The sequence below is a fragment of the Lycorma delicatula genome, chromosome 3, assembly GCF_047948215.1.
Source record: "Lycorma delicatula isolate Av1 chromosome 3, ASM4794821v1, whole genome shotgun sequence".
Lineage (NCBI taxonomy): Eukaryota > Metazoa > Arthropoda > Insecta > Hemiptera > Fulgoridae > Lycorma > Lycorma delicatula.
In genome coordinates, this window is record NC_134457.1 from 197,304,272 (window position 1) to 197,322,793 (window position 18,522).

Here is an 18,522-nt window from a genome sequence, read left to right on the forward strand (position 1 = left end):
AAAAACTTACCTACTGTGGTGGCATATATGCATCGGTTTCGCATGTAACTTTATAAATTTATAACTGTTCACCTTACAAACTAATCAGATAATACTGTAAATAAGGTAAATAAAAAAAGTACAGAAATAAGTTCCATAAATTTATAAAATTAATAATTCCAATTTAAAAACTTATCCGATTTATAGACTAGAAAGACACAAAACTCGTTATAATTTTTTTTGTTTTAATTTAATTCATCATATCATTAGAAAATTAAGATTTTAATTATATTTAATTATACTTTAACGGATAACCAATTTTCGCAGAATTAAAATCAACAATTACCTTAACAATTTTTAAAACAATATATTATTACAAACCAGTTCGGTTTTGTTTATGTATTCTATATTTATGTAGGGAGCTCCACAATTTAGAAATCTATATGCCAGGAGTTTTAACTGTTTAAATCTCATTGTCTCATTAAAATAAGGTTAATTCAATTACAAAAAAAAATCTGATGTGGACACCACATTACTTCCTTGTACGCCTATTAAATTACACATACACATTTATTGCTGCACTTCACTTAAACTTATTTCATTTGAAAGTGAGATATGATCCTCCAGTTCTTTAATAAACTGTCCATGTTTATTAAATATTCACAATTGCTAAAATATTTCTTTTTATTAACAAGTAGATATGTCGTGTAAGTGAGAACGTGCCAGATCCGTAACCATGCACACGTCGGTTCGAATTTGACTTCATATACATAACTGTTTTTGTTTAATTTAAATATATTGATTTATTAATAATTATTAACCTCTTATTATAAATATGTTTGAATTAAAATGATAAGTACGTAAACTTTTATTTCACTAATAACTTATTAGTTAAATAATAAATATTATTTATTGTTAATTTTTTTTTTACAATCAGAGGTTAATAATTATAAATAAATCAATATATTTAAATAAATAAAATATGTATGTATATTAAGTCGGATTCGAACCGATATGTCTTCCCCTTGTAAAATCCAGATATTACATTAATTAAAATTTTAGTTTGCTATAACCTTGGAACCAATGAAAGTAAGTCCCATTTATGATATATCGTTGAAAAGCTCTCAACGAGGGCTTATTATAACAGTTTAAAAAAAAATCCAAAATCCAATTTTTCTTTGGATATCGGGCTTTTTCTGGACACTTTTGGTCCAGTCGATTGTGATAAAAACGGGAGGTGCAGAACTAGATGTTACAACAGTCCTAAATCCAAAATTTCAACACCCTATGGCTAATCGTTTTTGAGTTATGCGAGATACATATGTACGTACGTACAGAAGTCACTCCGAAACTAGTCAAAATGGATTCAGGTATGTTCAAAATTGACATTTCCGTTGAAACATGAAAATCGACATTTTTCGCGATCACAATACTTCCTTTACTTCGTACAAGGAAGTAAAAACAAGGTGTCTTTTTTTACGTTATATAATATTGAAAATAGTTTACATTTTTTCCAAAGGATTTATTTAGAAATAAAAATATTTTTTTTATTTATTAAACAATTTGATCCAAATAAAATTATGTAATTATTTTTGTAACTGCAGTTACAATTTATTCAGAACCAAATAATGGAAATGAATTCAAACAATCCACGATAATGTATTTAATCATTATCGCAAGTAAGACATCAAACTTAATTCTTAATTTGAGTACAAAAGAATTCTCGGATAGATCTACAGGCCAAGCAGCTCTTTTCAGATCACACAAAACTCAGGATGCACTCAGAAAATTCCTTAAATCTTTAGCACCAATGGACGGGTAGGAAAGAAGTAAATGGTGGTAACGAAGGCGTCCTTTGTATCCAGCAGATAGCCTAACTACCCTTTGGTGAACTGCGACATATAACAAATAATCATATCAAAGGATAGCTCAGACCTTAACAGATAGTGGGCATCCACCCCGTCCACAATTTCTCAGAAGACTAGAGAGGAATCATTATTATTATACAATGGAAGCATACACTGCACTGCATTACTTAACAAACGATTTTACGTATACCTCTCATATATACGATACATCAAACCGTTTTACAACAGATAGTAAAGAGTAAAGAACCGGCTCAGAGTTCCTTCCCAATATTGTGTGAAGTATTAACACTGTTCAGCCAATCACACTGTAGGGTGATTGACAAAACTTATGATTTCTCACTCTTCTTAAAAAAAAAAAATATTAATTTACAAAGATATATTGTCAATTTAACTGCAGTTATTTTATCAACTCTTACAACCAAATTTTTTTTTAAGATTAAACACATAAGAAACGTATGAGAACAATAATTATTTTTTTAAAGTACGTACTGTACGAATCGATTAAAAAGATTATTGTACTAAAAATAAATCTGATGTGGATACCGTAAGACTTCCTGGTACAACACTTTTTTAAAATGAAAAGTACATAAAATTTTATTTTTATTAGAAATCTGAAAACCGAAATTTTTTGCGATCGCAGTACTTCCTTGTATGAAGTAAAGGAAAACAAAATAAACAAAAAATTATTAATTTTTATCCGGCTAACGTAATTCCCATTTTTGGTAGATACTTCCAGTATAAAATAATACAATAAAACCCACGTTTATGGAGGCACATCAATTTCCCAAATTTCAACTATAATAATGGAAATTAATTTTGTGATACCTATCATTTCGTCAAACAAAATACCCTAAATTATTATCAAACCATTCTAAAATTACAATGAATCTAATTCTTCAATCTATAAAATTATTATTTTTCGTTTTGGTGACGTCAGATAAATTTAATGCAGATTTATTGTGATTTCAACGTCAAAAATGTAGGTAAAAAATATGTTAATATACGTATGTAAGTCTAGTATTGTTTCAGAAAATACCATGGGTTATAATAAAAATTACTGTGATAAAACCTTTTGCAGCATCAGCAACCTTATCGGTCACGGTGTAAGGAGTAAATGTTTATTTTTCCAGAAGTTTTAAACTTGAATCAGTTAGTCTAAACTTGAATTATCAATAAGAATAGTACGTAACTCGGAATCATTTTAAATTTTGTTATGGATTGATTGTCTTTTGTTGATAAATGAACTTTTGCAAGTTCTTGAAAATAAATAAAACACATCGTTTTTAACTTTACTTTAAGAATGCCAGTTTAAATGATTTAACTTTCAGTAATCCATCCATCACTATTTAATAGTAAAAAGAAAATTGTAACTTCCTTACTAAATTGTCTTTATAAAATTTTTCTTGGATAATGTGAATTTATTCGATCATATTATCTTGATTAGAATATCTATTAATGGAAAGGTTTTTTTTTTGCAGATCAATAAATCACGTAAAAGGGCTTTGACATCATATTAAAATCCTAAAAAAAATTAATTAATTAATAAATAATAAATAATAATTAATAATTAATAAATAATAATTAATTAATTAATAAATAATAATAATTTCACCAAAAAATTCCAATTTAGATTTTTAAATAATTTATAATTGCAGGGGTCATTATTTAAAGTAAAATTCGTTTCGACATACACTTTATTTATTGTAATTTCAAAATTTTCTTTTGTAGAATAAAATATCTTTAAATAATACACGACTAGCCCACCGGGCTGGTCTAGTGAATAGTCTACTACTAGATAGATAGATAGTCTACTAGACTAGCTCGGCGAGCTGGTCTAGTGGTCTACGTAAATCAGCTGCATCAAGTCGAGAGTTCTAAGGTTCAAATCCTAATAAAGGTAGTTACTTTTATACGGGTTTGAATAATAGTTCTTGGATACCGGTGTTCTTTGGTGGTTGGGTTTCAATTAACCCCACATCTCAGGAATATTCAAACTGAGTCTGTACAAGACTACACTTCATTTACATTCATACATATCATCCTCATTCATCCTCTGTACCTTACGTGATTCCGGAGGCTAAACAGACAAAAAGAGGGAGAAATATTACACAACTGCCCAAAAAGGAGTATTATGTATTTAGGATGTATGAATATACATATGTTACACTGTTGCAGCTCAACGGCTGAACCGATTTAGATGTATAAACCTCGCGTTGGATTCCTTACGTTACCACCGGGAGTATATACGATATATAAATATGTATATGTTACCGTGAAAGACCGAAATTAGAGAATGTCGACACATACCAAATACGTCAGTGAAAGACCGAAATATTATATAAATTATTATACATTCGGATCTTCGCGGGTATATGTCGACAAACACAGATAAGCTCTGGTGAAGGTCGAAACGATAACTATAAATTAAAAAAATATCGCTCGATATCAATCTCTAAGGTAAATAGATTACGAGAAACCCACGTAAAAAAAAGGAAATTTAAATTTAAGCCAAACAAAACGTACGACGCTTGCTTCGCTCGCTAATCTCATCTAATTAACGTTAAATGTACAAATTATATATTTTATTCTCCAACAATGGAGGCGATTAATCAAATTTAACGCATTTATTAAAAAATTTAATGAAATTTTCAGCATTTTGTAAATTGAAAGGACCAGTCAAGATATAAAGAATGTATTAACTGCATGGTTGAACGATAAGGATACAAATAAATGATCAGATGGTTGATAACTGGAGAATGTCGACATTTTATAGAATATATATATATATATACTCATATATATATATATATATATATATATATATATATATATATATATATATATATATGTGTGTGTGTGTGTGTGTGTGTATGTGTGTGTGTGTGTGTGTGTGTGTGTGTGTGTGTGTGTGTGTGTTTAAATTAATTTAAAGAGTTTGAAAAAAGTTGTCCTACATAAAAATATTATATACAAAATAGTCACCTCTTTAATCAAACATTGCTCTTTATCCTATATTAAGAGCTCTTTTTTTTGGCAGTCGTGTTTTTTAATTTTTAATATTTATCTTTTGATTTTTCATCTTTTCCCTGTGGAAATCGAAACATGTCTGAGATCGGGAGACAAGATTGATTGTCACCTAATATAAAAATTCTGGTATTTTCTTTAGAACTGGTCGGTGACGTACGGTGGACGTAATCATCGATCTGTATGCATTTTCCGCTCATTTGCTTTTTTTATTTCAGAAAAAGATGAAAGTCAGATGACCATACTGAACAGCAGACAGTCCAATATCTCGAACATTTGAACCAATTCTGCCATATTTTGAGTAGCGATAGGACAAGAATTATCGTTGAACAGACTCATTCCTTTATTGAGAAGTACATGCCAACGGTCCGACACAACGAGAAGTAGTAACCTTTTTTGAGTTTTGCAGACATACTAAGCTTATCATCAGTTGTGATTTTCTTCTCTTTTGTCGAATGTCAGCAGCATTTTTCAATACGAGACAGATTTTCATGCTTCATTATGCGCGATTTTTCTTCCTTTGTAAAATAACCGACAACATTTTCATACAATCGTCTGATTCATCGTATTTTTTCCATACATTTCAAATAGCTACTAATGAACTTTAGCGGAGTAAACTATTTTTACTTCAAAAATAACCCTCGTACTTAAATAAAATAGTTAAAAGTTACAACAAGAAATAAAAACATTAACAACAAAAAAGAAAACTAAACACTTACTTTTGGTAGTTGTGTCTAGGTGTTATGACTAGTTTAGCTTGGTGCCGTTGTAACATTTGTTTGCCGTACACACCGTAACCAGCAAATCCATAGATTTCATCTTCTTCTTTATCACTTAAACAACTCGATGGCTGAAAAATGAAAAAAAGAAAGAAAATTGTATTATTGTCTAAAAAAGAAAAAAATATTTTTTTTTACATATTCCATAAAGCAGTAAAAATTACAAATCCAAAGTTAAGTAGTATACATAACAGAAAATAGAAAATAATTATGAACAAAACATCAAATAATTAATTATAATTGGATATATTCCAACCGATCGATATATAAACCGTTGTTATCAATAAATTGAAGATAAATCGTTCCGTAAATTATTTTAGTTTAAGAACGTAGAAAATAAAAATGATTAGAATACAGATGTGATATATAAAGATTGTAATTTAGTAAATTGAGCAAATACAAGGTAGTCTATTACGACTGTAAGAAAGCCATAAAGTATGCAGAAGATGAAATATTTGTGACAATCACAAGTTTTTTCTCATAAACGTACAAATACATTAGTTTATTCAAAACCACCCATCCATTAATAAATTACAAGTATATTTTATTAAAATGATACTGAGCGCTTTTGCCTTGTATAAAATTCGCTCTCATGATCATATATAATGTAGGCCAAACTCTACGAAGTGATTCTACTTAACGTACTGAAGAAAATATGTCTAGTAAACATAGGTCCGAAAAGGCATATTTTCTGTCTGTCCGCCATTTATGTTTTTTTTTTTTTAAATATTTTTCAAGAACAGTTAAAGATAACGCCAAAAAATTTTGTACTATATTTTAAAATAACATTTTTCAATAGGAAAAAAATAGCTATACTCTTCGTTGACAAATTTCAATCAAAATGGCGATCAATTCAATTTTTCAATCTTAAATATCTCAGGAATTATTAGATTTATCAAACTGTGTACAAAAAATTATGAAGCATTTCTTTGAGAACATACCAACCGATACCTTAGTTGTAAAAATCCGACGTCAAAAAACAGAGTTATTGCAGAAAGTAGGGCTAAACCGATAAGGCGGCCATCTTGTTTTTTATCGTGACTTACTTGATAACTAAATCAAATTTGTTTCTTCTTCATTTTTCCGGTACTAAAATTAGCAATTTAAATCAGTAACCACAGTAATAAATCACGATAATAAAAAAAAACAAGATGGCCGTCATATAGGTTTAGGCCAAGTTTTTGCGATAAATCTGTTGTTTGTCGTTGAATTTTTACGACTAAGGTGTCGTTTTGTTCACAAAAAAAAAATGCTTCACAATTTTTATAATACAACACAATTGATAAATCTATAATTCCTAAAATATTTAAGATTTAAAAATTGAAACGACCGCTATTTTGAAATTTGTTAACGAAGAGTATCGTTATTTTTTCCTACTAAAAAATGTTTGTTAGTTTCACATAAATATAAAATTTTACTGGGTTGTCTCCAACCGTTCTTGATAAACAGAAAATGGCGGACAGACAGAAAAATATGCGTTTTCGGACATACGTTCAATGGACATATTTGTATTTGTTCAATGGACAGTGCGTTAAGTAGAATCACTTTCTAGAGTTTGGCTTCACCATTAAAGGAAACTTCATATAATGTAATGAACTCAACCTCACAAATAAAGATGGTACTGAAATTATACATATATCAAATAATGTTCAAAGCTAATTTGATTAACAAAAGAAAAAAAAACACGAAGGGACTAAAAGGATAAAACGGATATAAAACGAAATTTGGTACGTAGAATGTCATTTTAAAATTAAAAAAAAAAAAAACTAAAAAACCATTATTATTAAATTGCGTTTTAAATTTTAATAAATTTACGTAAAAGTATCGAAAAATCTGGCAAGAGATTTTGCAAAATATTCTCTAATTTACACTGAGTATTTCCCAAGTTAAAAAATTAATTAAAATCTTTTATTATTATGCTTAAGACCTTGACCTTCTTATTCTGTTATCAAAAGAAATATGTTTAAAAAGACCATATTTCTTGTATTAAAACACGTAAAATGTAATAAGATTTAGCACAAATTAATCATATACTCATCTTATATAAGAAAGTTTAAAAATAGTTCCAACCCTGATAAATCTTCCCTTCAACGGAAAATTCAATATAATCAACTCTTTAAGTTGAAAAAAAAAAATTAAAAATCGTAATTTAAGGGTCGGAATTCTGATAGTTTTTTTAAATATTGTTTTGTAGTATTATATTCGAAGTATAACCCAAGATACTATTTCTGGTAAGCTAACATTCACGAGTAAAATATTCATAAATTTCAAACCCATCCATATATAAAACGATCTCATTAACTATTTATTAAAATTCAATAATATTAATCCATTAATCATTGATTTCCTGGAATAGTCGCTTTAATATTGGAGGGACAGGTAGAAGGGAAAAATTGTGCAAGCAGGCAACGTTTGAAATATGTAAAACAAATTGTTAGGGATGTAGGATGTAGGGGGTATACAGAAATGAAACTACTAAAACTAGATAGGGAATCTTGGAGAGATGAATCAAACTAGTCAAATGACTGAAGACAAAATAAATCATTGCATAAAAGTGCATTATGCAAGGAGCTAGAAAAAAATAATTTTAGCTAGCTAAAAATAATTTTTTTTATTAAATTTCTTCATTAATGGCTATAGTTATAATAACTATAGCCATTAATGAAGAAATGCAAAGTAAGTTACGTCACGAGCTTTGGCGAGGATCGTTAACTTCTCAAGAGCGCATTAATGGCCATCATCGAGAGGTACGTGTCGTAGTTTTTCTACGGTTTAGAAAATATTGGGATTGATTTAAATCAATGATAGAATATATTTTTTTATGGAGTATTTTTTTTTTTTTTTTTAAGAAAATACAATAAACAATACATATCTGTGGTAATAAGTCGTAAGTTCTGCCTTTTCTTTAATACTGATCGGTGTTAAAGACATTTCTTCCTCAGAATCCAACATAACTAATAAATAAACTTAGTATATTAAACCTAACACTAACGGATACCAAATCCAAGGTTAAATTCAGGGGAGAAATATCTGATCCATTCGACATCAAAACATGACTGAGACTAGGAGATGGACAGTCACCGCTTTTATTCAACTGTGCCCTTGAATTTATAATACGGGATTGGAAAAAATTAAATAAAGATAACGTTAAAATAAGAAAAGATATCTCAGTAAATTGCCTAGGCTTTGCGGACGATTTAACCCTACTAGCCCAAAATATAGAAGAGGCCAGATACCAACTGTCAACACTGGAAGAGATTGCAGGAAAAATTATGGTGAGAGACCTATTATGCATAAGCAAAGTAAAAATAAACAATAATGACATAGAACTAGTAGAACACTTTAAATATCTGGGGGAAAACATCACACACAACCTCCAAGAAAATCCAAACTGGAATGAAAGAATAAACTCATCAAAGCCACGATAAAAACACAAAACATCTATAACAAAAAATGCATGTCCATAAACACAAAAATAAGACATTATAACTCAGTTATCCAACCAAAAATACTTTACGGATGCGAAACCATATTTGGACCGTACCAGACAAGGTTTACCGACAAACTGGAAAAGATTGAAACACAGAATCTACGACAATGCATCGGGAAAAACATTAAAAAAGACGGGATTTGGAGAATTATTACAAACGAAGAGATTTACAAAACGATCATTCCGATAACTAATAAATTTAGAAAGAAGAGAATTTCCTTTCTAGGACATATTTTCAGAATGGAAGAGACCAGACTTATCAGACGGATAATCGACCCTTTCCGGAACAAGAAAAGCAGACCGAACTGGTTATACGAAGTACAGAAGGACATGGAGGAATTAGACAACCCATGAAAACCTAAAAACGAAAACCGGAAACTATGAGAAATTAAAAAATAAAGAAACAAGTTTCCTATCAAAACCCAAGAAAACAATAAGCAGGGTGTAGTGTGAACAAGAAAGGGCAAGAAGATCTGAAACCCTTAGAAATTACTGGCAAAAAAGAAAAGCTGAAAAACAACAAATCAACAAGAAAAGAAAGAACTTGCGAAAAAAAATGAACTAAAGTGATCCATTATGGTCTTAAAAAAAAACCTAGTATAATAGAATACCTACTATAATATTCGAAAAACCTAGTATAATAAAGAAACTTAGTAACCTATTAGTGTACTTTCAAATTAACCTCTGTTTGCTAACTACTAAATTGGATTAAAATCAAAGTAAGAAAACAGCTGATACATTTAAATAATATCCGCTTTTGATTGGTCAATGGTTGAAAAAAGTAGGTTTTTGATTGGTTGAACACCTGCACCAAAATGAAAATCTTTCATAATGACCCTTTACTTTTCTTTTTCTGTTTAGTCTCCGGAACCACCGTAAGGTATCATTTCAGAGGATGAATGAGGTTGATATGTAAGAATGTAAATGAAGTGTAGTCTTGTACAGTCTCAGGTCGACCGTTCCTGAGAAATGTGGTGAAAAAAACTCAAAACTCACCCACCAAAGAACACCGGTATCTACGATCTAATATTCAAATCCGAATAAAAGTAACTGCATTTACTAGAATTTGAACATTAGAACTTTCGACTTCGAAATCAGCTGATTTGCGATGACGAATTTAATCACTAGACCAACTTGGTAGGTTTACCTATTAGTCTATCTACCTATTAATTTATAAATATGACTGGTTTTAATTTATAGGTTGGAGATAAATGTAAGCTAATACCAAAAAAAAAAAATAATAATAAAATAAATTGCCAAGCATAATAATGCGTAAATCATTAAATAAACAAGTTATTTTATTTACTAACTTTAATATTTACCAGTAGACCAAACCGGTAAGTTTCATAATGACCCTAATTATGATACAGCTACCAGCCGCATAATTCAAAGGTTACACGGTAAAAAAAAAGAAGTTTCATGATTGTTTAACAATGAATTCCTAGGAATAAAGCTTTATCTCAGGTGCATACATATACATACTTACACACGTGTGCGCGCACACACTCGCTTACTTAAATACAGAGTTTTAACCCAGGATTTTAGGACTTCTGAATTCACGGAACGCAAAAGATTAAAAATATGAGTGTTATTTTTTGACATATGATACTACTAAAGAGATTAAGAAACCCGTTAGGGAAAAAGAAAATGATTTAAATGACTTGTAACGCTAAATTCTAATACGAAAAACTATTGTATTATTATAAAAAAAGGATTAAATATAAAAAAGTTAATCTTTTTCAGTCTGATAATTTTTTAAAAAGCAACTACAGAAAGTAACTTAAAATAAAACGTACTTAAATCAACTCATAAGTATTTAAAACAAAAAATTCAACTATGATAAAAGTATGAAAAAAATGATATATTAATTTATTATTAATAACTTAAGTGGTATGTTATCTTTATTAATAATATAATATATATAGTAAACTTAATTCCACCTTAGCAGCAATATATATTAATTAAAAGATTATATCAGTTTAAAGTGCTTTTCCCTTTTTTAGGTTTTCATTTGAGTAATATCACTTGCAAAGATATCTGCTTCTTCAAAATGGAATTATTTTATGAAACATATGAACAAAAAATAATAATTTTTTGGTTTCAGTAACCGAGATAGTACATCTATACTTAAGAGTTTTAAAATTTAATCATTTTGTTATTAAGAAAAAATCCGTTCACAAGAAGCGAGACCCTCATATATATATATATATATATATATATATATATATATATATACACACAGATATTTACACACGCGCGCGCGATCACACACACACAATGTGAGGTTTAATATATTATTAGAATATTATAGAGACAATAATATTATTTATATATAACGAAAGTCATTGAAATTCTCTTAGCCAAAATACGATATTATAATATTATCAGGCTGGTATATTGTAATACCAGCCTGATCTTATACGCGGCGAGTTTTTTTATTAACAATTTTAAAACTAATAATATCAAACTTAAATTTCGTTATTGTCAACAGCAAATATTTCGGATTCCGACTTTAATAAAAAGATTCAATACCCTTTCACAACCGGAATGTAGCTCTTAATAAAAAAATAATCATTAAAAATATGTTAAACACTAATTATTTGGATCGTATGTAAAATGTAAATGTTAATAATCTGTAAAGGGGAATTTACACACTGAAACCGTTAAAAAATTTAAATTAAAAAAAATACAATGGCAGTGGCTAATAAATTCACTCTTGAATTATATGAACTTACATTTCTTTAATTTAGATTAAAAAAAAACTCAATTAAGGCTAACAAAACAGATTATTAGGAGTTTGTTAATAGGTTTTTCTTTTTTTACCCCTACCTCCCGGAACCAGACCCCCAGTTAAGCATGAACACGATTCCGGGAGATGCCTTTGCCTCTAGTCGCCAGACGAGGGAAATGCTGCTTCCGGGCTCCATCACCCATCAACCGGGACTCGGTCCTTGTGCTTCGCCTCTAATGGGGACACCCCCGGAGGGAAGGCCCCGCCAGGACTCAGTCTTTTAGCTCAGCGGCTCAAGAGTCCCCGCACTTCATCACAAGAGTCCACCCGTGTAAGCACGGGCGAACGGCAGTTTCGTACGAAGCTGTCCCTCACCCCCTCGCTTCCATCTATTTCAGTTGCAGTATTTTCGACACAAAATCCGTCACATTGTCGAAGTTCACCGAAGTTCGTAACATCGTTCCAACGATGGTCCCCACCTCGAAATGCCCAGTTACGGCAGTACAGTCGCGGCGTTCCTCGTCCCACCGCGGGCCCTGGAATATCACGTGTTCCGGCGTGTCTAACTCTCAACAGTAGGGGCAGAAGGGGTCTCGCTCTTCTTCGTCCACACAGGTATGAACGAAATACCTCATGGCCGGTCAGAAATTGTGTCGGCCACAATCCCAGTTCGCCAAACTTCCTCTCGGCCCACGGCTCAATGTGCGCGATCAAACGATGCGTCTACCTCCCTTTCGTGGATGCATCCCATCTGGCTTTTCAATCCCGGTAGACAGTTATGTTGGCATTGTTATTAGACACACCATGATAAATTTGCGTACGAGCCGCCACCAGCTGTTGTAGTGGCGGTATACCAGTCACCACCAGCACCGCCTCAGTCGAGACAGACAGAGGCGTATGCCTACGCCACCTTAAAAGCCAGCGCTGTACTCTCTTCTACAGTCTTCTGTTACGCCCTATAGCCATAGCTCTCTTCCACACTGGCGCACCATAAATAATAATTGAGTTCACCACATGCGTGTACAGCCTCCTCTTCGAGGTAAGATGCCCTCCAACGTTAGATAGTAACTCAACCAAATTCTTTACAGTCTGTCCAGCTTGTTAATAGGTTAGAAACTTTCAACTAACTTGTGATTTACAAAAATTCAATTCAATTACAGAACTAACAGTGAAAAGATTTAGAGGTTATAAACAGAAACTAAAAAATAAGTAACGATGAGTAAAGTATGTAAATAATGGACATTAAATATCATACAGCTTTTTTTGATTACATTCTGTATCTTTAACGAGTACAACCAAAGTCTGTTAAAGTATTAAGAATTGATGATATCAAATTGACGCAGTCAAATTCATTTATTATACAATACTTTAAATTACAGAAACCGTATGTTTCAAAATGAATATCGGGGTTTTAAATCTATGTAATATTTCTCAAGTTTCACCTATTATAATATGCCGTAATTATATATGAAATGAAAGAGCAACCTCAAACAGTTTTCGCTGTGCGCAAGCCACATATCTCTATATAACTGGAGAGAGATCCCATGCATTGGAATTGTTAACATTTGAAGCGTAAACTAGCACCACTAAATGAGCGGTAGAACTAAATAAAATGAAACGACGCATGCGCAGAGGTAAGTGTAAAAGTAGGGATAAAACCACGTTTTAAACCGATGTAGTAGAAGTGTTCCGATTTTCTATTTTGAACAGGGATCTCTATATAAATCTTCCACAACTGTCCGTAAATTTCTGTTTGTGTTGAGAAAAAGACCGTTCTTTTTTTTTTAAATCTTCGGGGACCACCGTTAAGTACTACTTCAGAGGATGAGATAAATGACAATTTATTTTGGTTATCCGAGTAAAATAAACATCCCTACCATGACGAATATAATCGTGCACATAATCGTGTACAAATATAATCTTAATTGTATTTTAGGCCATAAGAATCCGCTATCAAGTTATACAGAGATCAGTGGCGCAATTTCATAAAATATTTCCTGTACCTTCCACTAAAAAACGCTCGTTTACAGCTGTTACAAGATCTAAAGCCTACAGATTATGGTTTGCGTGTTAGCTTCGCAAATGAAATAATGCATCGTGACGATAAGAACTTTCTTTATTGTGTAGTATTCAGTGACGAATCAACATTTTATGTTAATGGAAAAGGAAACACTCATAATGTGCGTATCTGGGGATCAGAAAATCCTCACGAAATGTTGCAATGTGAACCAGACTCCCCGACACTGAATGTTTTTTGTGCCGTATCCCGACGGCAAGTTTACAGTTCGTTCTTTTCCACGGAAGCAAGTGTAACTGGAACGAACTATCATGATATGCTACAACTATGATTCTTTCCTCGACTGCAATAAGAACCACAGAATTTTATTTGGCAACATGATGGTGCCCTTCTCCCTGGCGTAACGCTGTAAGTTAATGGTTGAATGAAATTCTCCCCGACCGCTGGATCGGTCACCGTGGACCAGATGACAGGGCTTCTTTGCCGTGGCCTTCATGTTCCTCCGATCTGACTCCGTGAGATTTTTTTCTTCGGGGGGTTTATAAAGGATCAAGTGTATGATCCACCGTTACCGGCTGACATACCCGACTTGAGGCAAAGGTTTGAACCAGGTCTCGCATCAACTACTCCAGACTTGTTGACTGTAGTATGTGATGAACAATCGTATCCGCTGGATGTGTGCCATGTGATGAATCGTACTCACATTTGACACTTACAGGAATTATTTGAGTTGTTTTCATTTTATGTATGATTTATCAGTGTAAGTAAAATTTAATAAATATTACATAATTTTAGAAATATAGAAATAAATTTTATCTAAGAAATGTAGGTTCTAGTCACACTTATTCTTATATCTTGTATTCTATTAGAATGTAAGATGAAAATAAAAAAATCGTAACAAAGGAAAATAATAAAATATTTTTTAAAAATCATCACAAATTGATGGTAATAATAAAAATCAAAGCAAATGAATTTAAAATTGCATAATGCAATAAATAGCACATAGTTATCAAATTTATTTATTAATACATTTGAAATACACATGTAAATCGGTGCTGGTGCTCTAAAATATTTATTAGGAGGTACCTATATATTCAGTTAATGATCATTACTTTCAAGTCTCAGAGAAATTTTTTTTTTAATCTCCGGTCGTCCACTTATATCTCTAAGTTAGTCTGCATCCATTTTCATTTATTATGTCAACCAAACATATTAAAGTAGTAGTTCCCAGGATCGCCACAAAATAACTGTAAATGGAAGAATTTAATTTTAATATAATCTTAATTTACCCGCAAAAGGTTTACGGCAATTATAATCATATTTAAAATTCAAATGTGGATAATTTCCAGTGACGTTATTTGGCATACCTACTTGTGACAAAAACAAAGTTCCCTTGTAAGATATATTTTATAATCATCTTAAATCATAAACTGGTAAATTTCCCTACATTCAATAGGTTTTATCAGATAATGTTCAAAATTCAGTAAAATCTCATCGGAAAAAAATTCTATCTTAAGTTACCTACTTTATGAAAGATTTCTTACTGATTATAATGAAAAAAAATTTGAAACATAGTTTTTTTAAATTTAAAATAAATTGAAAGAATGGTTTTTTAATCTTTGAAATACCTTAATACATCAATATATTCCTTCAATGTCTTATACGGGTATCAATGATTTTTTTAAAAGGGAGATTAATTTATTAACTGATTATATTAATTGACACTTCAATTATGATAATTGATATTACAAAACAGTGATTATCTGGCTTGATAGATCGGTCACTACCTCAGATTATGCAATCGGTCGCAACAATAATAACATTTCAGATATAAGAATAATTCAATTTATTATTACACAGAAATATTTCATCATTTAATGCATATTATGAATATATATGTATAAAAATAATAATTTTGTATAATTAATTACTATATAATCCTAAATAATAATGCAGAAACGACAATGGGTCTAAAACTGATCGGCTGAGGATAAACGTAAAGTCAAACTAACTGGCAGAAAACAATTAATTACGGAACGGAACGGAACGCAAGGTAACGGCGTTTTATTTTTATCTCCCTACTAATCGCAAAACCTGGACAAATGTCCCTTGCTGCTGCGTCTTTCTTTTATCGGTCGGGTCATTATTATTTATTTATTTAATGGTTACAGATTTTCATGTTTTATTTATGGTCAGAATTGGTTTTTGCTAATTAATTAAATTAGCTTGTTACGTTTCTACAAGCTTACGACTAGTCAAATTCGAAAACTGAGTTACCACCGTATTTGCTCGAATGTACACCGACCCCTCATTTTTGAAATTAATTTCCAAGAAATAAAGTTGGTAGAATTTTCCCACCAAATAAAAGTTTACCATTAATAAGAAATAAATTTCGAAAATTATTATACATATTACATGATACGATATACGAGAAATTATCTCTAAAGTAATCATCTCTAAAGAAATTATCTCTAAGTAAACAGTTAAATTGTAAAAAAATTTATTCTGAAAACTTTATAAATATTTTTAATTTCTCTTAAACTAAATACCTTATACTAATTCTCTATATAATTGCGACATGAATTAAGCTATTTATCGTAGCGATACACCAGCTTAAATATACCATCGTCGTATTCTTCTGCCACCAATACATTTAGCCATTGATTAACAGTATTTTTAAGTTAATCGTCACCCACGAATTGCCTACCATTCAAAAATTCTGTCAATTTCCCCCAAAAAATTGTAATCAGGAGATAAGTACGGACTATATGATCGTAAATTCCCCATTCAAATGTTCTCAGTAAATCACGTGTCGGACCCGCAACATGTGGACGTGCATTATCGTGCAGCAGGAAGACATCGTCGGTCAGCCGCCCACGTCGCCGATTTTGAATAGCGCGCCGTAACTTACGTAGAGTTTCACAGTAGGCTTCTGCATTTATAGTCATTCTACGTGGCATGAAATCGATCAGCAGTGCCAAACCGATCCCAAAAGACTGTGGCCATCAGTCTGCATCCAAATGGCTGTGGCTTGACCTTTGACGGTCTGGTCGGTGAATGAGAATGACTGCCATACACTTGACTGCCATTTTCTCTCTGGTGTGTAATACGAAATTCATGTTTCATCGCCGGTAACAATTAAATTAAAGAACTCATCACCTTTTTCTGTGTAGCGCATCAAAAATTCCAAAGCAGATCCCGTTCGGAAATTTTTGTGACGTTCCGTTAAGATGTGCGACACCCGACGTGCACAAACCTTTCTGAAGCCTAAATGGTCATGAGCAATGTGACCGACAACAGCTCTTGAAACACCCGGAAAAAGAAGGGCCAGGTCGGAAATCGCTGAGCAAAGATCTTTTATGATTTCATCATCGACGCATTTCAACAAGTCCTCGGTGATTATTGAGGGCATCCCCGAACCTTCTTCATCGTGCACATTAAATCTGTTATTTCCAAACCTTTCAAACCATTTTCGGACGTTTCTTTCATTAATTACATTATCACCGTACACAGTAACCAACTGCCTATGAATTTCAGCCGGCTTAACGTTTTGACGACTTATGACCACGTATTTTACAGTCAGCGGCAACATCGTTTTTCCCATTCATTTTATAACGTAATAACTCACAAGAAATGAAAGGTACTACAACGCGACAACTTACAGAAAACAATTCAGTATGTACATTGCTAGAGTGGCCATGAACGACACAAGTTTGCCAACCTTAAGGAGAGAAATTTCCCAGCGGTCTTTCCTTTAGAGATATCCCTGGTATAATTTTTATTATACTATTATATAATATTTTATTATAATATTTAATAGTATTGCACATACGTGGTTAAATTTTATATCTAAAGAGCATCATAATAGAAAAAAAAGTAAAATTGTGTACAAGATTTTTAGAAAAAATATTTTCAAAAAAAAAAATGATTCCAATTTTTACATTTATATTGTTTTTCTACACTTCATAAAAAACAAATTGCATTAAAAATTTATTCACAACAAATGTACACTTTTGTGACTTACATGTAAATAAAATGTTTCATTATTTTATTATTCCTCCCATAAAATATCATCTTTAGTTCCATCTAATATTTTGCTAATGCAACATCTTTTAAACCCTTACCCAATGCTATTCGGTTATCGAGTTACATGAATCCTTTCTTTTTCATTTTAGCCTCCGGGAATTATTCAGGTATTACTTAAGAGGATAAAATGTATGAGTATAAGTGAAGTATAGTCTTGTACAGTTTCAGTTTGACCATTCCTGAGATGTGTGGTTAACTGAAACCCAACCACCAAAGAAAACCAGTATTCACGATCTAGTATTCAAATCCGTATAAAAGTAACAGCCTTTACTAGGACTTGAACGCTGAAACTCTCGACTTCCAAATCAGCTGATTTGGAAAGACGTGTTCACCAACAGACCAACCCGGTGGGTAAGTTCATGAATCCATCACATAATAAGCTCACGGCAGAATTTTTTAATTCTCCCAATAGGAATTAGTTGATGACTGTTGATTTGCATCCAACAATTATAATTTTTTTAAGATTATCTTTAAAATGCTTGTTTACAACTACATCCAAAACTGCGAAGTCTTACCAACAGTTATTTATAACTAAATTCCTTTTTTTT

General features: G+C 31.4%; 1 protein-coding gene across 1 annotated transcript in view; it reads right to left on the reverse strand.

Annotated features, from left to right (window-relative positions):
* The window catches only part of LOC142321280 (uncharacterized), a 305,947-nt gene that overhangs the window by 278,927 nt on the left and 8,498 nt on the right, over positions 1 to 18,522 (reverse strand). The window contains exon 3 of the mRNA XM_075359277.1: positions 5,591 to 5,721. Coding sequence (XP_075215392.1) covers positions 5,591 to 5,721 — 131 coding nt within the window. The remainder of the gene's footprint in view (positions 1 to 5,590; positions 5,722 to 18,522) is intronic.